We start from the raw sequence: 16,009 nt of genomic DNA on the forward strand, positions 1-16,009 counted from the left end.
AAAAAACCTGACATTGGAGGGTTTAGTAACCATTTTCTGTCCTGAAAAAACTGAATTGTTTTTAAGGTGGTATTTACCCTTTTGGTTCTCTGTAAACAACCCCTGAAGTGGATCTCAAAGGTAATTTAAGTGTTATTCTCCTAAAAGAACTAGACCGGTTAAGTTTGGAGAATAATTTTAATTCATTTGATACATATTCTAGACTTCTGTGTCCTCCAGGCCTTTTTTCCTGAGATGCCAATTGATGCTGCTTTTTTCTGACACTTCAGTATTTTTAAAAAAAAAAAAAACCCTTACTAAAAAAAATAAAGCTCTATCCCATAGCAGCAAAATACCAGAAAGAGAAATTAGAGAAATAATCCCACTTAACATTCATATCAGAAAGAATAAAACACCTAAGGAGGCAAAAGACTTGTACTCTGAAACTTTTAAGACACTGATGAAGGAAATGAAGACAGATGGAAAGATACACCACGTTTTAAGATAGATAAAATCAACATTGTTAAAATTATTATACTACCCATGGCAGTCTACAGATTGAGTGCAATCCCTGTGACATTATCAATGGCATTTTTCAAAGAACTGGAACACAAATATTTTGAATTTGCGATGGAAACACAACAGACCCCAAATAGCCAAAACAGTCTTGAGAAAGAAAATGATGCTGGAGGAATCATGCTCCCTGATTTCAGACTACAAAGCTACAGTAATCAAAGCAGAACAGTACTGACACAAAAACACATCAATGGAACAGGTCAGAAATACCAAAAATAAACCCAAATGCTTCTGATGGACAATCTACTACAAAAGGGGCAAGAATACACAATGGAATACAGTCTCTTCAATAAGTGGTTCTAGGAAACAGATCAGTCTCCCAGAATAATGGAAATAACAAAACTAAACAGTTGTGACCTAATTAAAGTTTTTGCACAGCAAAGCAAACCATAAGCAAAAGACAAACTACAAAATGGGAGAAGATACTTGTAAATGATGCTACCGATGAGATTAATTTCCAAGTAATACAGCTCATGCAGCTTAATATTTTTTAAAAAAGACATTTTGTCACCATTTGGCCAGTGTCGCACCCTTTTTAGTTCTGTCCTGTGACAGTAATAATTGTTCAGTCACTCAGTCATGTCTAACTGCAATCCCATGGACTATATATATATATACATATACATATATAGCATGCCACACTTCCCTGTCCTTCCCCATCTTCCGGAACTTGTTCACACTCATGTCTGTTGAATCAGTGATGCCATCCAACCATCTTGTCCTTCGTCATCCCCTTCTCCTACCCTCAGTCTTCCCCAGCATCAGGGTCTTTTCCATTGAATATTCAGGGTTGATTTCCTTTAGGATTGACTGGTTCGATCTTGTAGTCCAAGGGACTATCGAGAGTCTTCTCCAGCTAAGCCTTCTTTATGGTCCAACTCTCAAATCCATACATGACTACTGCAAAAACCATAGCTTTTTGACATGTGGACATTTATCAGCAAAGTGATGTCTCTGCTTTTTAATACTGTCTAGGTTTGTCATTGCTTTTCTTCCAAGGAGCATCTTAATTCCATAGCTGCAGTCACTATCAGCAGTGATTTTGCAGCCCAAGAAAATAAGTCTGTCAGTTTCCATTGTTTCCCCATCTATTTGCCATGAAGTGATGGGACCAGATGCCATGATCTTAGTTTTTTGAATGTTGAGTTTTAAGCCAGCTTCATTCTCTTTTACCTTCACCAAGAGGCTCTTTAGTGCCTCTTCGCTTGCCATAAGGGTGGTGTGTCATCTGCATATCTGATGTTATTGATATTTCTCCCAGCAATCTTTGATTCCAGTTTGTGTTTCATCCAGCCCAGCCTTTCTCATGATGTGTACTCTGCATATAAGTTAAATAAGCAGGGTGGCAATATACAGCCGTAACGTTCCTTTTTCCAATTTTGAACCAGTCTGTTGATCCATGTCCAGTTTTAACTGTTGCTTCCTGACCTGCGTACAGGTTTCTCAGGAGGCAGGTAAATTGATCTGGTAGTCCCATCTTCTAAGAATTTTCCAGTTTGTTGTAATCCACACAGCCAAAGGCTTTAGTTTTTCTGGAATTCTCTAGCTTTTTCTGTGATCCAATGAATGTTGGCAATTTCATCTCTGGTTCCTCTGACTTTTCGAAATCTAGCTTGTACATATGGAAATGTGTGTCTATTTATAATACACATTTATGTGGAATTGGCTCACCAATTACAGAGGCTGACGAATCCAAAATTGGGCTGCTTGGGTTGGTTTTGAGACTGTGGTAGATATTCCAGAAGTTTGGGGCTCAGTCTAAGTCATAGTATCAACAATCAGGTTGATAGCATGCACCTTTCATATACTGAAAATGGCACTTAACCTGATCTTCCCCAAAACTCATAATCCCATCTAATTATGGGAAGAAACAAAGTGACCCCAAATTGAGGGACACTGCAAAGTATCAAGCCAGTACTCCTCAAAATTGTCAAGGTCTAGCTTATGTGTAGTTTGCCTGAAACCAATTTCTTGAAATTTACTTTATGACCTAATCTGCAATTGATTCTCAAAGTATTTTTACCTTTGCTTGTTATTTCATGTAGGTGCTAACTCTCAATTGTAGCATTTTATGTATGTTTATTTTGAGTGTCATCTGGTCATCTTCCCAGCCTGTGGATCTGTGTTCTCACACTTCAGCTTCTAAACTGAGTATACCAAACCCTATGAAGCACATAGTGAAAGTCACTCAGTTGTGTTTGACTTTTTCTGACCCCATGGACTATGTAGTCCATGGAATTCTCCAGGCCAGAATACTGGAGTCCATGGAATTCTCCAGGCCAGAATACTGGAGTGGGTAGCTGTTCCCTTCTCCAGGGGATCTTCCCAACCCAGGGATCGAAGCCAGCATTGCAGGGGGATTCTTTACCAACTGAGCTATCAGGGGAGCCGGAAGCACATAGTGAAACACCCTAAAAGAACATTTATCTCTAAGTCACTAGCTCCCTTATGGGCTTACTTGTATCCCAACTCAGGCAAAAGAAACTGGGAGGTGGTATGAAGATGAGGGGTACATACCTGTAAACCATACTGTGCTGTTTTCCACATAACACACAGAGACTTTTTGCAATAAACACAAGTTTGTTATTTTTAAAGGAAGCAGTTTCCAGGTCTTCAATTTCCATGTGTACATTTTCCTAAAGTGATGTACTTGAAAAGATGTCTCAGGACAAGGCATCATCCCTTTTAACAATTACTCTCTTCACACTTGAAACAAATCAAATAATTACTCCTCGTAATTCATCCTGAATCTTAATACCAAGGCACTTCGGATAAACTTGCTAAATACCCACAAGTAGAGACAATTTTAAATACTGGTAAGAGAATGACACGTTTAAAAAATCCTTTGCAATTCAGCTGATTTATATTTCTTTTCTTTCACTGAAATTATCAGGATGATCTAATTAAATTACCAGCTAATAAAATTTTTTAAATACTTGAGTGAAATCTGAAGGATTTCATATTTGGTGACATTGCTGTAACAAAATTCCTTCTATGTTCATCTCTTTTTTTGTGTTGAAGTTTCTTAGGACTTGATAAAAACAAACTGACGCTCTTAATATATTGATATTATAAACTTACCCCCAGATAATAAAACATTTGGGGGAAAAAATCCCTGAGATCTGTTCACCCCACAAAAAGATGTATTTCTGATAAAATTTTACTTTTTATGTTACAGTTCAAAATTTAAACTATCTTAGTGAACAGTGAAATCTCTTAACAGATCAATCCCCCAAAATTCAGAGGCAGAACATAATAAAGGTTTGCTCCCCCCTCACCTGCAATCTAAAAGAATATCCAGGATTGATGGGTGGCTCTCCTCTAAGCGGTGATCCAGGAAGCCAAGTTTCCTCCTCCTTGTGTATATACTCAGAAGCCACATACTCCTCTGCATCAAGCTAGCAGATGAGTAAAAGGTGAGCAGGGTTGCATGGGGGAAATTTTCAGACCAGACCTGTAAGTTCTGAACATTGCTTTTCCTGATTTATTAGAATTCAGTTCCATAGCTACCCTGTTTACAAAGATGGATTTAATGTAACTGCTTGATATGAAATGGTTCAGCAATTAACAGTCTCTGCCACATACCTTTATACTGTTTTGATCAACTGTGTATTTATAATTGGAGACAAACTTTAATGCTTGGAATTTTAAAGTTACAGAAAGTAATTTCAAATTTAGTTGCAGAGAAGTGCAACAGTTACCGTCAATGTATGACTATCATGCATAATAAAAGTAGTATAAAATTCTTTGGAGAAAGTGGAATGGATAATGATGAACACCAAATCACTATGGTATTTAGATATACATTTTAGATATACATTTAAAAGCATGTTAGAGAAGGCAATGGCACCCCACTCCAGTACTCTTGCCTGGAAAATCCCATGGACGGAGGAGCCTGGAAGGCTGCAGTCCATGGGGTTGCTAAGAGTCGGGCACGACACAGCGACTTCACTTTCACTTTTCACTTTCATGCATTGGAGAAAGAAATAGCAACCCACTCCAGTGTTCTTGCCTGGAGAATCCCAGGGACGGGGGAGCCTGGTGGGCTGCCGTCTATGGGGTTGCACAGAGTTGGATGCGACTGAAGTGACTTAGCAGCAGCAGCAGCAACTTTTTAAAAATGGCAGTATTAACAGTATTCTAAATTCCCCCTGGCTACTTAAGATGAAAGTGAAAAAATGAAGGTGAAGCCGCTCAGTCGTATCCGACTCTTTGTGACCCCATGGACTGTAACCTACCACGCTCGTCCATTCATGGGATTTTCCAGGCAAGAATACTGGACTGGGTTGCCATTTCCTTCTCCAGGGGATGTTCCCAACCCAGGGATCAAACCCAGGTCTCCCGCACTGTAGGCAGACGCTTTACCATACTTAGGATGAAAAAGTTTAAATGTCACCTTAAAAAGTACTAGGAGATACAAGGTTTTCAAAATTATTTTTAAAATACTTCTAGAGTTATCCTTAAAGGAGAAGAAACTTAATCATATCCCCCAGTGAAGAAAGGAAGGGAAAAAGAAAAAGTCTCTGAAGCTATCTCTCCTCTCTAACTCTTGGCACTTTTATGCAGAACACTGTTTTGAGTTCTTGAATTTGTTCACCAAGATCCCACTGTCAGAGCCAAGTATTTTAGGATCTGCTAAGGAAGGGTTTCTTACCCTTCTGTGCTAGGCTTTATTTGAATTTTCATATCATAGTAAGAGAAATTCCAAGATACTAAGAGAGAGTCTATAGCCAATAAGGAAAGCCATCTCTGTAATTTCTCATCAAACAGCCCTATTTTAAAAAGCATTCAGATACTAGCTCACTGCTTCCAGTTCTCTGCTTGAAGGTAGAATTCTTCAGGTGATGGTTCTCTGTCCTTGCATTAAGTCTCTCTAATCCTTCTGAACAAATGTTTCAAAGTGATTTAACTGGTTCTCTTTTCTCTCAAGGTGAAAATTAAAGGCACTTTGCATCCAGTGATAATGTTCATACCTAATTTGGACAACTGGAAGCATTCTTTTCTCAATTCTTTATTAGAAACATAGAAAGTAAGCCAGTATAATTTTTAAACAAAGAACTTAAAACACATTAAATTTGGAGTCATTATATTTTCCTCCTTGTTGCAATACAACCTATCCTCTGAGATGAGGCACAAAGAGCTTGGTATGATTCATGTTTAGAATAATGGACAACAGACAAAGTTCACAGTTTACATCTACCTACTTCATATGAAAAGGAAAGACTGTCACATGTGGATGTCACTCCAAAGAAGACACATAACAGACACTAGATACGCAACATTCATTATATTTATTTTACTAAATAGTATGCTTCAAAAAAACACAAAACAAGCCAGAAAACTTTTACTTAAAACTAGTCCAGTGAGCTGGATGGGTTGACACCATCCCATCCCCTTCTGTCTATAATATATGCAGCTGAAACTGTATCAGACAGCAAGCACTCAAGTATATGTTGCCTTCCTTTTGAACATGAATGAACTTCTCTGAACCAAGAGAGACAAATGAAGTTTTACAAGATACAGGCACTTTATGTTCCCAGTTTTATAAAGAAGTCATGTGAAAATACTCAGTAAAAGCAACTGGAACAGAGAAAGCTTTAGGAGTTCTACCATTAGTTATAGTGACTTACACTCAAGGCAAACAAGACAGCATCAAACAAGTAAAACAAACAAACGAAAAGTTTAACTGGGGTTAATGAACATATATGTAAAAAAGAAATCCAATTTAGTGTAACTGGAGAAAACGGCCATTTGAATCCAACTTAAAGATATGCCAATAATGTGATTTAACACATCAAATCTTTATGTACCTACGTAATTGAGTAACACCTGAAAGCTTTGCAAGAGTGGGTGGTTAGTGAGAAAAGCAAAAGGTGCTTTTGATTCCACAGTTATCTGATAAAATGAAACAAAGAAATTTACAAAAAAAAGTACCAAATGATACTTTAAAATAAATAGTTCATCATTTTGATGAATATATACACGTAGCGTCCACTTCTTGGGGATTTAGCTATCTAAAAGTGGCATGTCACTATCCAGAGGTGCAGGAGCGAGTTCACATAAATAAAACAGTGTGGCTTCACTAGCTTCAGCTTCAGTCAATGGCTCCAGGCGAACAAGCTTACTTTGGGTTGGTTCTGGGTCCAAGCTGCTATCCAGAAGCTCATCAACTTCTATGGGTTTATCTACAGAGGACATAACTTCTGACGATGTGGTACTCCCCTGTTCAACAGAAGAAGCAGGGTTCCCATCGAGGAATGCAAGAAGTGGAAAAGCAGTGTACTGGATAAGCTGCTTATCTATAATGAAGATAAGAAAAATGCTCTTTTACCATCAGCTTATACAGAATTCAAGCTGAAAGTGGAAAAAACAGAAGTAGATGTGTGTATGCGCAATCATTACCCTTATATACAGTCAAACATGATACTTTGTGTCAGTAAATTTAAAAATATGTAAGTCAGAAAATGTAGTCTTATATTCACTAATTAAGAAATGAGGGTTCTTTCAGTTCTTCTGAAGTTAAATAGGGCGGGAAATTACAAACTTTAAGAACTATCACTACACCAATTTCCTTTATATGCTGGAACCTTGATATGTTACGAATACAATGAAGACTAATACATATCCATGTTCAATCATTAAGCATGGCAAAACCTTCCTTTGCTCACATTAGTTTCTACATAGAAACCTTAATTTTAAAAAATGAATACTACATTTATACCTACCTGTTTTGGGCTTAGATTTTCTTCCCTCTTCTGAAACTGGCTGAACTACATTGTTCTTGGTTTCTAATCCTTTATTCTCAGACTAAAAGAGAAAAAATAGTATAAAAATCCTTGTCTCATATTTTTTATGTTCCTGAAAAACAGCAAAACATTTAAAATTGGTACAGTATATGAATACTGGTATGTTCTCTGAAATACATGGGAAAGGGGAGCTTCAGGAGAGATGAACAAGAGAGAGAGAGAGAGAGAGAGAGAGATTTGAGTAGATGTAATCAAATTGGCTAAGAAAACTACTGCTGTCACCAAGTGGATGAAACAAAGAACTTGAACTAGGATGCCAGTAAGTACAAAAAAGGAGGGGCATTTCAACAGCAGAATAGACAGAATCTGTCAAGAGTAGAAGATGGTAATGTATCAAAGATGGCTAGTTTCAAATTGCTAATGAGCTAATTCTTTAAACAATTTTAAACAGTTTTGGCTTAAAATGTATTACACATTTCGCTCACAAACAGAATATTTAGCGTAAATAAACATATTTACAGTAGCCCAGGATGACATGATGACATCCTTACAACTATTTATATTTGGAAGCCTCAAATGTGAGGTGGTATTTCTTCATTTCCTTTTTGTGGCTCTTTCAGTTCTTTTCTGTCATTTAAATTACTTCTTTTGACACTGTCTTCTCTCCTTACACCTGACTGTAAGGGAATTAAATCTTTAACATTAAGTTCTTCAGTGCTTTTTTCAATGATGTTCAAACTGAAGTGCTGAGGTTCAAAATTTTTCCTGAATAGCTGTTAAGTCCCAGATATCTGCATGCTTGTAAATTATATATGGTGTAACATACTAATTCCTATAATTTCCCTGATATCAACACAAAATTAAACAGTACAAATTTCCAGAATTCACAGATAATACTGACTTCATGACATAATAAAAACTAAACTTCCCCCCACATTATTTCTCATTTAGCATTCACAATTAAAAAAAGCATTAATGCAGTAATATTTTCTTTGTGTTTCTACTTCCTGTGCTAACTTGCCTCAGTTGTGTCTGACTCTTTGCAACCCTATGGACTGCAGCCTGCCAAGCTCCTCTGTCAATGGGATTCTTCGGCAAGAATACTGGAGTGGGTTGCCATTTCCTCCTCCAGGGGATCTTCCTGACCCAGGGATCAAACCCAGGTCTCTTATGTCTCCTGCACTGGCAGGTGGGTTCTTTACCACTAGCGCCACCTGGGAAGCCCTAAATATGTATTTTTCAAGGATGCCACTGTTGTTATTCTAATATGAGAACCAGGAAAACAAGTGGGTTTCATCTCCCAAGCAAATTTTTGCTTATTCCTAGCAGCCACTGAGACTGCTATATTGCATACTGATTCATTAGGGAAAAGTGCTTTAATACACATCGTACAATACTTGTCACTGGCAACGGAATGAAAGCTGATGTGCCAATTATTTAAAATTAATCGAAATTCTAAAACATGATAGAAAATCACTCTCAATTTTAATTTTTCTGTAGTATTGTAGAATACTATAGAATTTGGGCTTCCCAAGTGGCTCAGTGGTGAAGAATCTACCTGCCAATGCAGGAGACATGGTTCGATCCCTGGGTCAGGAAGATCCCTGGAGAAGGAAATGGCAACCCTCTCCAGTATTCTTGCCTGGAAAACCACATGGACAGAAGAGTCTGGTGGGCTATGGTCCATAGGGTTTCAAAAAGAGTCATACATGACTCAGCAACTGAACAAACAGTATTGGAGAGAATATGCAAACTTGCCATTTAACTGTTATTTCTGAAAGCTTTTGGGAACAAGAAGATGATCCAAGAACAGAGAATGCCTTCATGTCTAACAATAAACAAACAGTGCAGCACATTCACTATATATATGCATGATCCTTGTTCACTCAACCTAAGGTCTGCTGCTGCTGCTAAGTAGCTTCAGTCATGTCCGACTCTATGTGACCCCATAGACAGCAGCCTACCAGGCTCCCCTGTCCCTGGGATTCTCCAAGCAAGAACACTGGAGTGGGTTGCCATTTCCTTCTCCAATGCATGAAAGTGAAAAGTGAAAGTGAAGTCGCTCAGTCGTGTCCGACTCTTCGCGACCCCATGGACTGCAGCCTACCAGGCTCCTCTGTCCATGGGATTTTCCAGCCAAGAGTACTGGAGTGGGGTGCCATTGCCTTCTCCAACCTAAAGTCTAACATTCAGTAATACTGTATTACTAAAACACAATCGGACTGTGGTCCATAAATTCTTAAAATGTAAACCTAGGCAAACTATAATCCACATGCCAAATTCAGCGTTCTACCTGTTTCTTAAAAAGTTTTACAGAAGCACAACCACACTTATTCTCTTATGTATTATCTATGGTTGATTTTGCAGACCTGAGTAGTTGTGAAAGAGAATATCTGGCTTCCTGCAAAGCCCAAAATATTTAGTCTTCAGAGAAAAAGTATGCCAACCCCTGATATAAACCATCCAAATACCAAATATATAACCAACTTCCTAGTTCAAAAATTCACAAGTACCTTCAACTTTTAAGTTACCCAAGCTATAACTTTGAAAATGTGGTGAGGCTATCCTCACTGAACATGACAATAGTTAGAAAAATTCCACCTCCTCACTCTAATACCTCATATTTATTAGATATATGTTCATTTTTTATTAAAAAAATATAAATTAAATTTTGATTCTACTGAAGAATTTGTACAAATTTCAGGGGAACTGATTTACCTTTTTATTCAATGAAAAATAGGAATTATGAAATGATTTGGTATAAATACAAGATAAATGAAGTATACACCTACTCAAGACAATAAGCCATACAATGTAACAGACTGATTTCTAAATGTCCGCTCTAATAACTTGATATCCTTATTACTCACTGAAAACCAGTTCTAAAGAATCTGTTAACTCGTGCTAATCCCAACTATAGTTACTATGTTTAAGAAAATAAAAACTCCCCTTAAAAAAGTCCCAAATCCATACTTCACTGATTGAACTCACCTTCCCTACAAATAATACAAATTCCTGTGCTTTTACTATATGCTAATAAAATGAAGGAACTCATTTTCAATATGAATACCCTCAAATTTCAACAAAAATGCTGAGGTGTTATTTATAGATGGAGTAAGAATGTAAAATGAAGACATCAGAACATGAAGAAATAATATTTTAATAATTTCCTTCAGCGACATACCTAAGTATGCCTAATTTAGTCAGTTTATCTTCCAGCACGTTGAATGCTAATTCCACATTCACATTTAACAGCACAAGGCACAGAAGAATTGGGCAATGATCACCCCATAACCAAAAGCTAATTTTTCATTTAGAATTTTATTATCTTGATTACATGTATTAGGTAAGGGTATAAAATGCTTTTTGTAACTGGGAGTGATACTGCTCTCTACTTGGACTTTTTTTTTTCAAATTCTTACAGCTATGGGTCCTGAGCAACATGAATTAAAACTTACTTTTGTATTATTGATGTAATCTGTGGGATTCATCTGCACAGAACTAGTGAAAAGCTGAAAGACCAAACAAGAAAGATGATAAGTTTAAAAAATATTTTAAAAAATTTAACTGTGTGTTCAAAATTTTATACAGCTATGTAGGGTGAAGAGATGTAGTTCCTGCACTACAAATTTTCCATATAGTAAAACAAGTTTGGAAGAGAAAAGCAAGAAAGCAGAAAGAAAAGCAAACAAAAGCAGAGCAAGCTAGCCCATGCATTAGATGTTTTAAGAATTTCTACCCTATAATAATAGTAGGGTAAATCACTTGAAACAAATGGTGGTTTTCCCATCTCCCCTCTCCTTCATTTAGTTTTTCCTCCCTAAATGCCTTCAGCCTTAAATGGCAACCAGGGCTGAATTCCTTGCCCTTACAATGATCCTTCACTGACTGACTACCTGCTAATTATGCGATAATTGTACAGAATCTGCTCTATGAGAATGGTTCCTAAATTACACCTCAGGTGGAGTCCTCTGATCAAATGGTATAACTCCACATTGATTATTTCACATAGCAAGGGAAGCCACATAGCAAGGGAAGCCACAGATGCTAAGACCACTGCTTACTGCACTCCTGAGACCAGCCACTTTACAAACATAATTTTTGTTTATGTCATAAGCTTCAAAGTCATCCCTTCCACAGGGATTTACTGAGCATCTAAGAAATAATTGACATCATGAAGAATACAAGATGACACTATACCTGCTCTCCAGGAGCTTACAATCTAAAAGGCAAGATAAGAACAAAATCAAATAGCAACATATGATCAGATACAATCCAGTATAATAATAATTAATGGATGGTGGGGCTCAAAAGTACTAAGGAGCTAAGAGAAAGAGAAAAGAAAACACAGACACACAGGATGAGACAAAATAAACTATGTGACATGTATCCGTTCCTGGAAAATGGTTAGGACCTAAAAAGGACAGGATGTCATAGCATTAGCAACAATAGAGAGGAAATGGTTGTGAAGTAAGTTCTACAAATGAAATGACTGGTCCAAAGGACACAGAAGTTCTGACCTGAATAGTTAAGTTGTATATGTGAGGTTTTTAAAAATAAGGCAAGGCCAATGAATGGACAGGACATTCTGTCCACAATGAGCATCTTGGGAGTGGCCTGAGTAATGAAATATACTGACTAAAGCATTTTAAGAGAATGAGCACACCAAATGGTTTGCAGGACAGAATGAAATGCAGAGGCTCCTTCACACTCTAGACACTCATTTCTCTCCTTTAAAGTTCCACATTCACCATAGCCCTAAAAATATCCTCAGCTCTTCCTTTCCTTTTCCTACTTTTATACCACCTACTGTTCCAGGAAAAAGAAGAAACTCAGTTTCTTAACTATAGGTAGGTAACTATACACATCACTGCCAATCTCTACCAGTTCAGCTTACACATGCCTTGGAGGCCTGACCAGATTTTGTCCCTACTGAAGAGTAGCATCTGAGGAGGACCTGCAGTATAAACTGCTCTCTCCTCCTTTGCCCCAACCCCCCATACGCTGACTAGGGACACCTTCATGTATTCCTAGCAGACGCATGGTCTCAAGTAGGAAAAAGTAGATCATATATGAGGAACTGACACGGTTCAATTCCAAGGTCAAGTCTCTCCTACTGATTCCACATTGTGTCACTTAGTACTGAACTCTGCAGCAAGAACCCATGAACTTCTCAGCATACTTATTCACACATATACTTATTTTTTCCATTCAGAAAACAATGCAGCTTATGAGTAATTTTTCATTTATAACAATACTGCATAATTCAAGAATGAAACAATGAAGGTCTTAGATGAGAAAGGCAACAGTGGAAACAGAAAGGAGGAGCGATTTGTGAATGCTATTTTGGAAAATACACAGCACTTGGTAAATGGGGAGATAAAGAAACCAAGATGACGATGATTAGTATCCTGTGTCAGTAAAGAGAAGTCTGATACCACTACAGAAAATAAAACTAAAAGGTAGCTACTTTAGAGAATAAACAAAAGTTTGGTGTTAAACACAAATAATTTAAGGCAAGATCTAACTGATGATCCCAAAGGCATGGAATTGGAATTCAAGCCAAGTTTACTTTTAAAAATATTAAGAGCTGGAGATACACTTTTGAGAGCAATCCTACAAGCCAAAATCCCTTGAGAGGCAAGACAGGAAAAAGAAGAGGCAGAAAAAAAATAGGATAAAAGACTGGGTACTTTGGGGAATAACCACAAGTGTAAGACAGCAAGACAAAGAAAAGCTCTTAGAAGAAACAGAATGGTTAGGGACACAGGAAGAGAACAAAGAGGTCCAGTGCCTTTAAAATCAACATAAAAAGTTCTATGGAAGAAAATCATTAGTGTTAATAATAGTGTCAATTATTTATAATCTTTACAAAAGCCCTTCATGTCAGGCATTAGCCATATTTAATAGATGGGGAAACTGAGCAAGGGAGGTTAATTTTTCCAAGATTAATAACATAGCTAGTAATTAACATGAGCCAAAAATGGAACCCAAATCTGTCTGATTCAAAACAAACCTTCTTCCACTAGCTCAGTGGCCTAATTTAGGGAGAAAAAAGTTGCAGTCTATTTACAATAGGTAAACCAAGGCAGCATAGGATTTGAGTAAATAAAGATATTTACTGTCAGATTTACTTGACAGATACATATCTGTCAAGATAATCCAGAACTTCAAAAGAAAATATGGAATAAAAAAAATAACAAACACAGCCACTCATTTCTACAGTTTTGGAGTATAAGGATTAGAGAAGCAGAATGTAAACAAGCAGAGCAATACATCAAAATGTTTTATAAGATGGAGATTACCTGTACCTACTGAAGGCAGCTGGGAAAGATCAAGGCTAGAGATAGAAAAATAAGAGCGGCAGAGGGCAGGTGTACAAACTGTCTTGAAAGAGCAAACAGGTACTTACTTTCTAAGAAGAAAGTATATGAGACTGTACAACTGATGAGAGGACCGATGGTGAATTATGGTGAATTATGCTCTGTGAATAGGGAAGAATTGGCTAGATAAGGTCGTGAGGACAAAAGAATGTGCTAACTGTTCCAAAGTTAAATGACCTAGTTGAAGACAGAGGATTTGTAGACAGTAAGAATTACAGGATTTTATTTCCTTCTATGTGATGTAAGGGACAGATACTCTAAAAGGTCTCTAAATTCAGACTGGGAACAAAGACTGCAGAATCAAGAAGGGCTGTCAAGTTATTGTTAACAAGTCGAAGTAGGTCATTAGTATGGATGTTAAATTTACTAGAGAGCAACATGGAAAGGGAATCTTCTAAGAAGGTGAAATCCATCCTGTGAGGCACTAATGATTTAGGAAGAATAATAGCCATCTAACACTGACAAGGCTTTCCAGGTGGCTCAGAGGTACAGAATCTTCTGATGTGAAAGAAGCTGCATTTTAAGGGGAAAACATACCAAAAAAAAAAAAAAAAAAAAAGGAACACAAGTTTTCAAGAAAAAAACACAACAGAAAATGGAAATAGAGGAAAGAACAAGATTCTTCTGAATAAGACCAGGCCACATAGGAAGCTTTAGCTAAGGGAGACAGGAATGGTAGGAACAAGAGAAAAGAAAGCAAGGAAGGTGGTTAGTGCCAAAAATGATAGACAAGGATTCAAAGTCCAGACAACACTGGAATCAAGTTCATACAGGTGCTGGTGAGGACTGGAATAGGGGAATCTTGGGACTCAAAATATAAAAAATGTTTAAAAACAGCAAATATGACAACATATAGTACATTTGACTGAAAAATTAATTCCCAAAAATTGAGAAGTGTCTCCATGATCTTTTTTACAAACTTCTACTAATTTCTATTCAATGACAATTTATTCCAGAGCAAAATGTAACACAACAACAAGTCCAGACAAGACCTGGATTTAACAGTACTTTTGAAAAGAGTTGATATGTTGTTGCAGAGGGATTAACTGAACTTCTACTCAGAGACAAATAGTGATCACCCTCCTTCACTGTCCTGAAACCATCTGTCCATTCTAACAAAACCATTTCATTTAAAATAAATGAAATGCAAAAACAGTGTAGAATTCAATAAAATGATGCACTGATTTATAAACAATATTCACATATACACAAACTGGTAGTACAACAAAGAATATTCAAAGTACCTACATCAACCAGGAGATCTGGGTCTATGCTAAACTGTCTTCCTGACAGCATGGCTTGGAAGTCCTCTAAACTGCAATCAATACTGTCAAGATAATCCAACAGCTCAACCCTAAGGAAAAAAGATATTAAAAAAAAAATCAAATATAGGTTTCCTGGCTTTTATGTTTATAATCACACTGCAAACTTGCTAGGCAAAATATTCCTAGCAACTGCTGAATCCTTACCAATTTTTAACCTTAAGAGATCCTATTTAGAACTTAGGATTCAAAAATTCAGTTACTTGAGAACCTACAGCCTTTATATAAAACTTTAGTTTTTAAAGAAAAAAATTCTGCAATAACACAGTCTGACTTTATCTTTTTCCTCTGTATTATAAATTATAAATGTTTCACCTCTTATTACCGGTCTTTGCTACTAACTTCATGTTTTCTTATACTATAAATAAGCTCCTTAATAGAGATTGTGTTATTCTGTAGTCCTGACAAAAACATAAATACACAAAAACACACACACTTTGAAGACATTCAAAAACAAGTATTTCATTAAATAAATCTAAGGAAATGACAAGAAAATCCCAAAACTGCTCTTGGAATAATCAAAGCTTTCTCAAAATAACATTTGCAGAGTTCAGTCCGGACCAAAATAGAAGGTTGACTACCTGGGTTCATAACCTGAAAGTAAAATCATTCACAGAGAAAAAGAACATGTGAAGTAAAAAAGAATGCAAATAAATTTAAACAGCATCCAGATGAGTACTCACTTTCCTAAAAGATTGATGTTATCATTTAAAATGGAATCCATCATGGTCACGGGATCTTCTGTGGTCAGACTAGATGAGCCATTCAGCTGGACGGCACTAGACATGAGAGGGCTGGAGCCGTCACTGCCTGAACTCAGGGATTCTCTGGCTGGTTCACTCTGATCTCCACTTTGGATGACAGGTGCATATTCATCTTCATTGTCATCTTCAACAATGACAATATCAGGGTACTGGCTACAGCTAGATTAGCAATGTGAGAAATAACCAATTACATTTTCAGACTAAGTCAATAAATTCACCCTATCCAGTCATTCTCCAGG

The 16,009-nt window shown here is 37.0% G+C and overlaps 1 protein-coding gene across 2 annotated transcripts in view; it reads right to left on the bottom strand.

Moving 5' to 3' along the window:
* Nucleotides 1-5,827: 5,827 nt before the first annotated feature.
* HSF2 (heat shock transcription factor 2) overlaps nucleotides 5,828-16,009 on the bottom strand; it is a 39,851-nt gene continuing 29,669 nt past the window's right edge. Inside the window, exons 9-13 of one of the 2 annotated variants that reach the window (XM_086317090.1) lie at nucleotides 15,690-15,929; nucleotides 14,933-15,038; nucleotides 10,760-10,813; nucleotides 7,281-7,362; nucleotides 5,828-6,854 (exon numbers count right to left, since the gene is read on the bottom strand). In XM_086317090.1, the coding sequence (XP_086173216.1) occupies nucleotides 6,562-6,854; nucleotides 7,281-7,362; nucleotides 10,760-10,813; nucleotides 14,933-15,038; nucleotides 15,690-15,929 (775 nt within the window). In that variant the 3' untranslated portion in view covers nucleotides 5,828-6,561. The remainder of the gene's footprint in view (nucleotides 6,855-7,280; nucleotides 7,363-10,759; nucleotides 10,814-14,932; nucleotides 15,039-15,689; nucleotides 15,930-16,009) is intronic. The other variant, XM_086317091.1, reaches the window with a different exon arrangement.

Source organism: Bos grunniens, chromosome 9 (genome assembly GCF_055505025.1).
Source record: "Bos grunniens cultivar Pamir isolate PY7600 chromosome 9, Bosgru_T2T1.0, whole genome shotgun sequence".
NCBI lineage: Eukaryota > Metazoa > Chordata > Mammalia > Artiodactyla > Bovidae > Bos > Bos grunniens.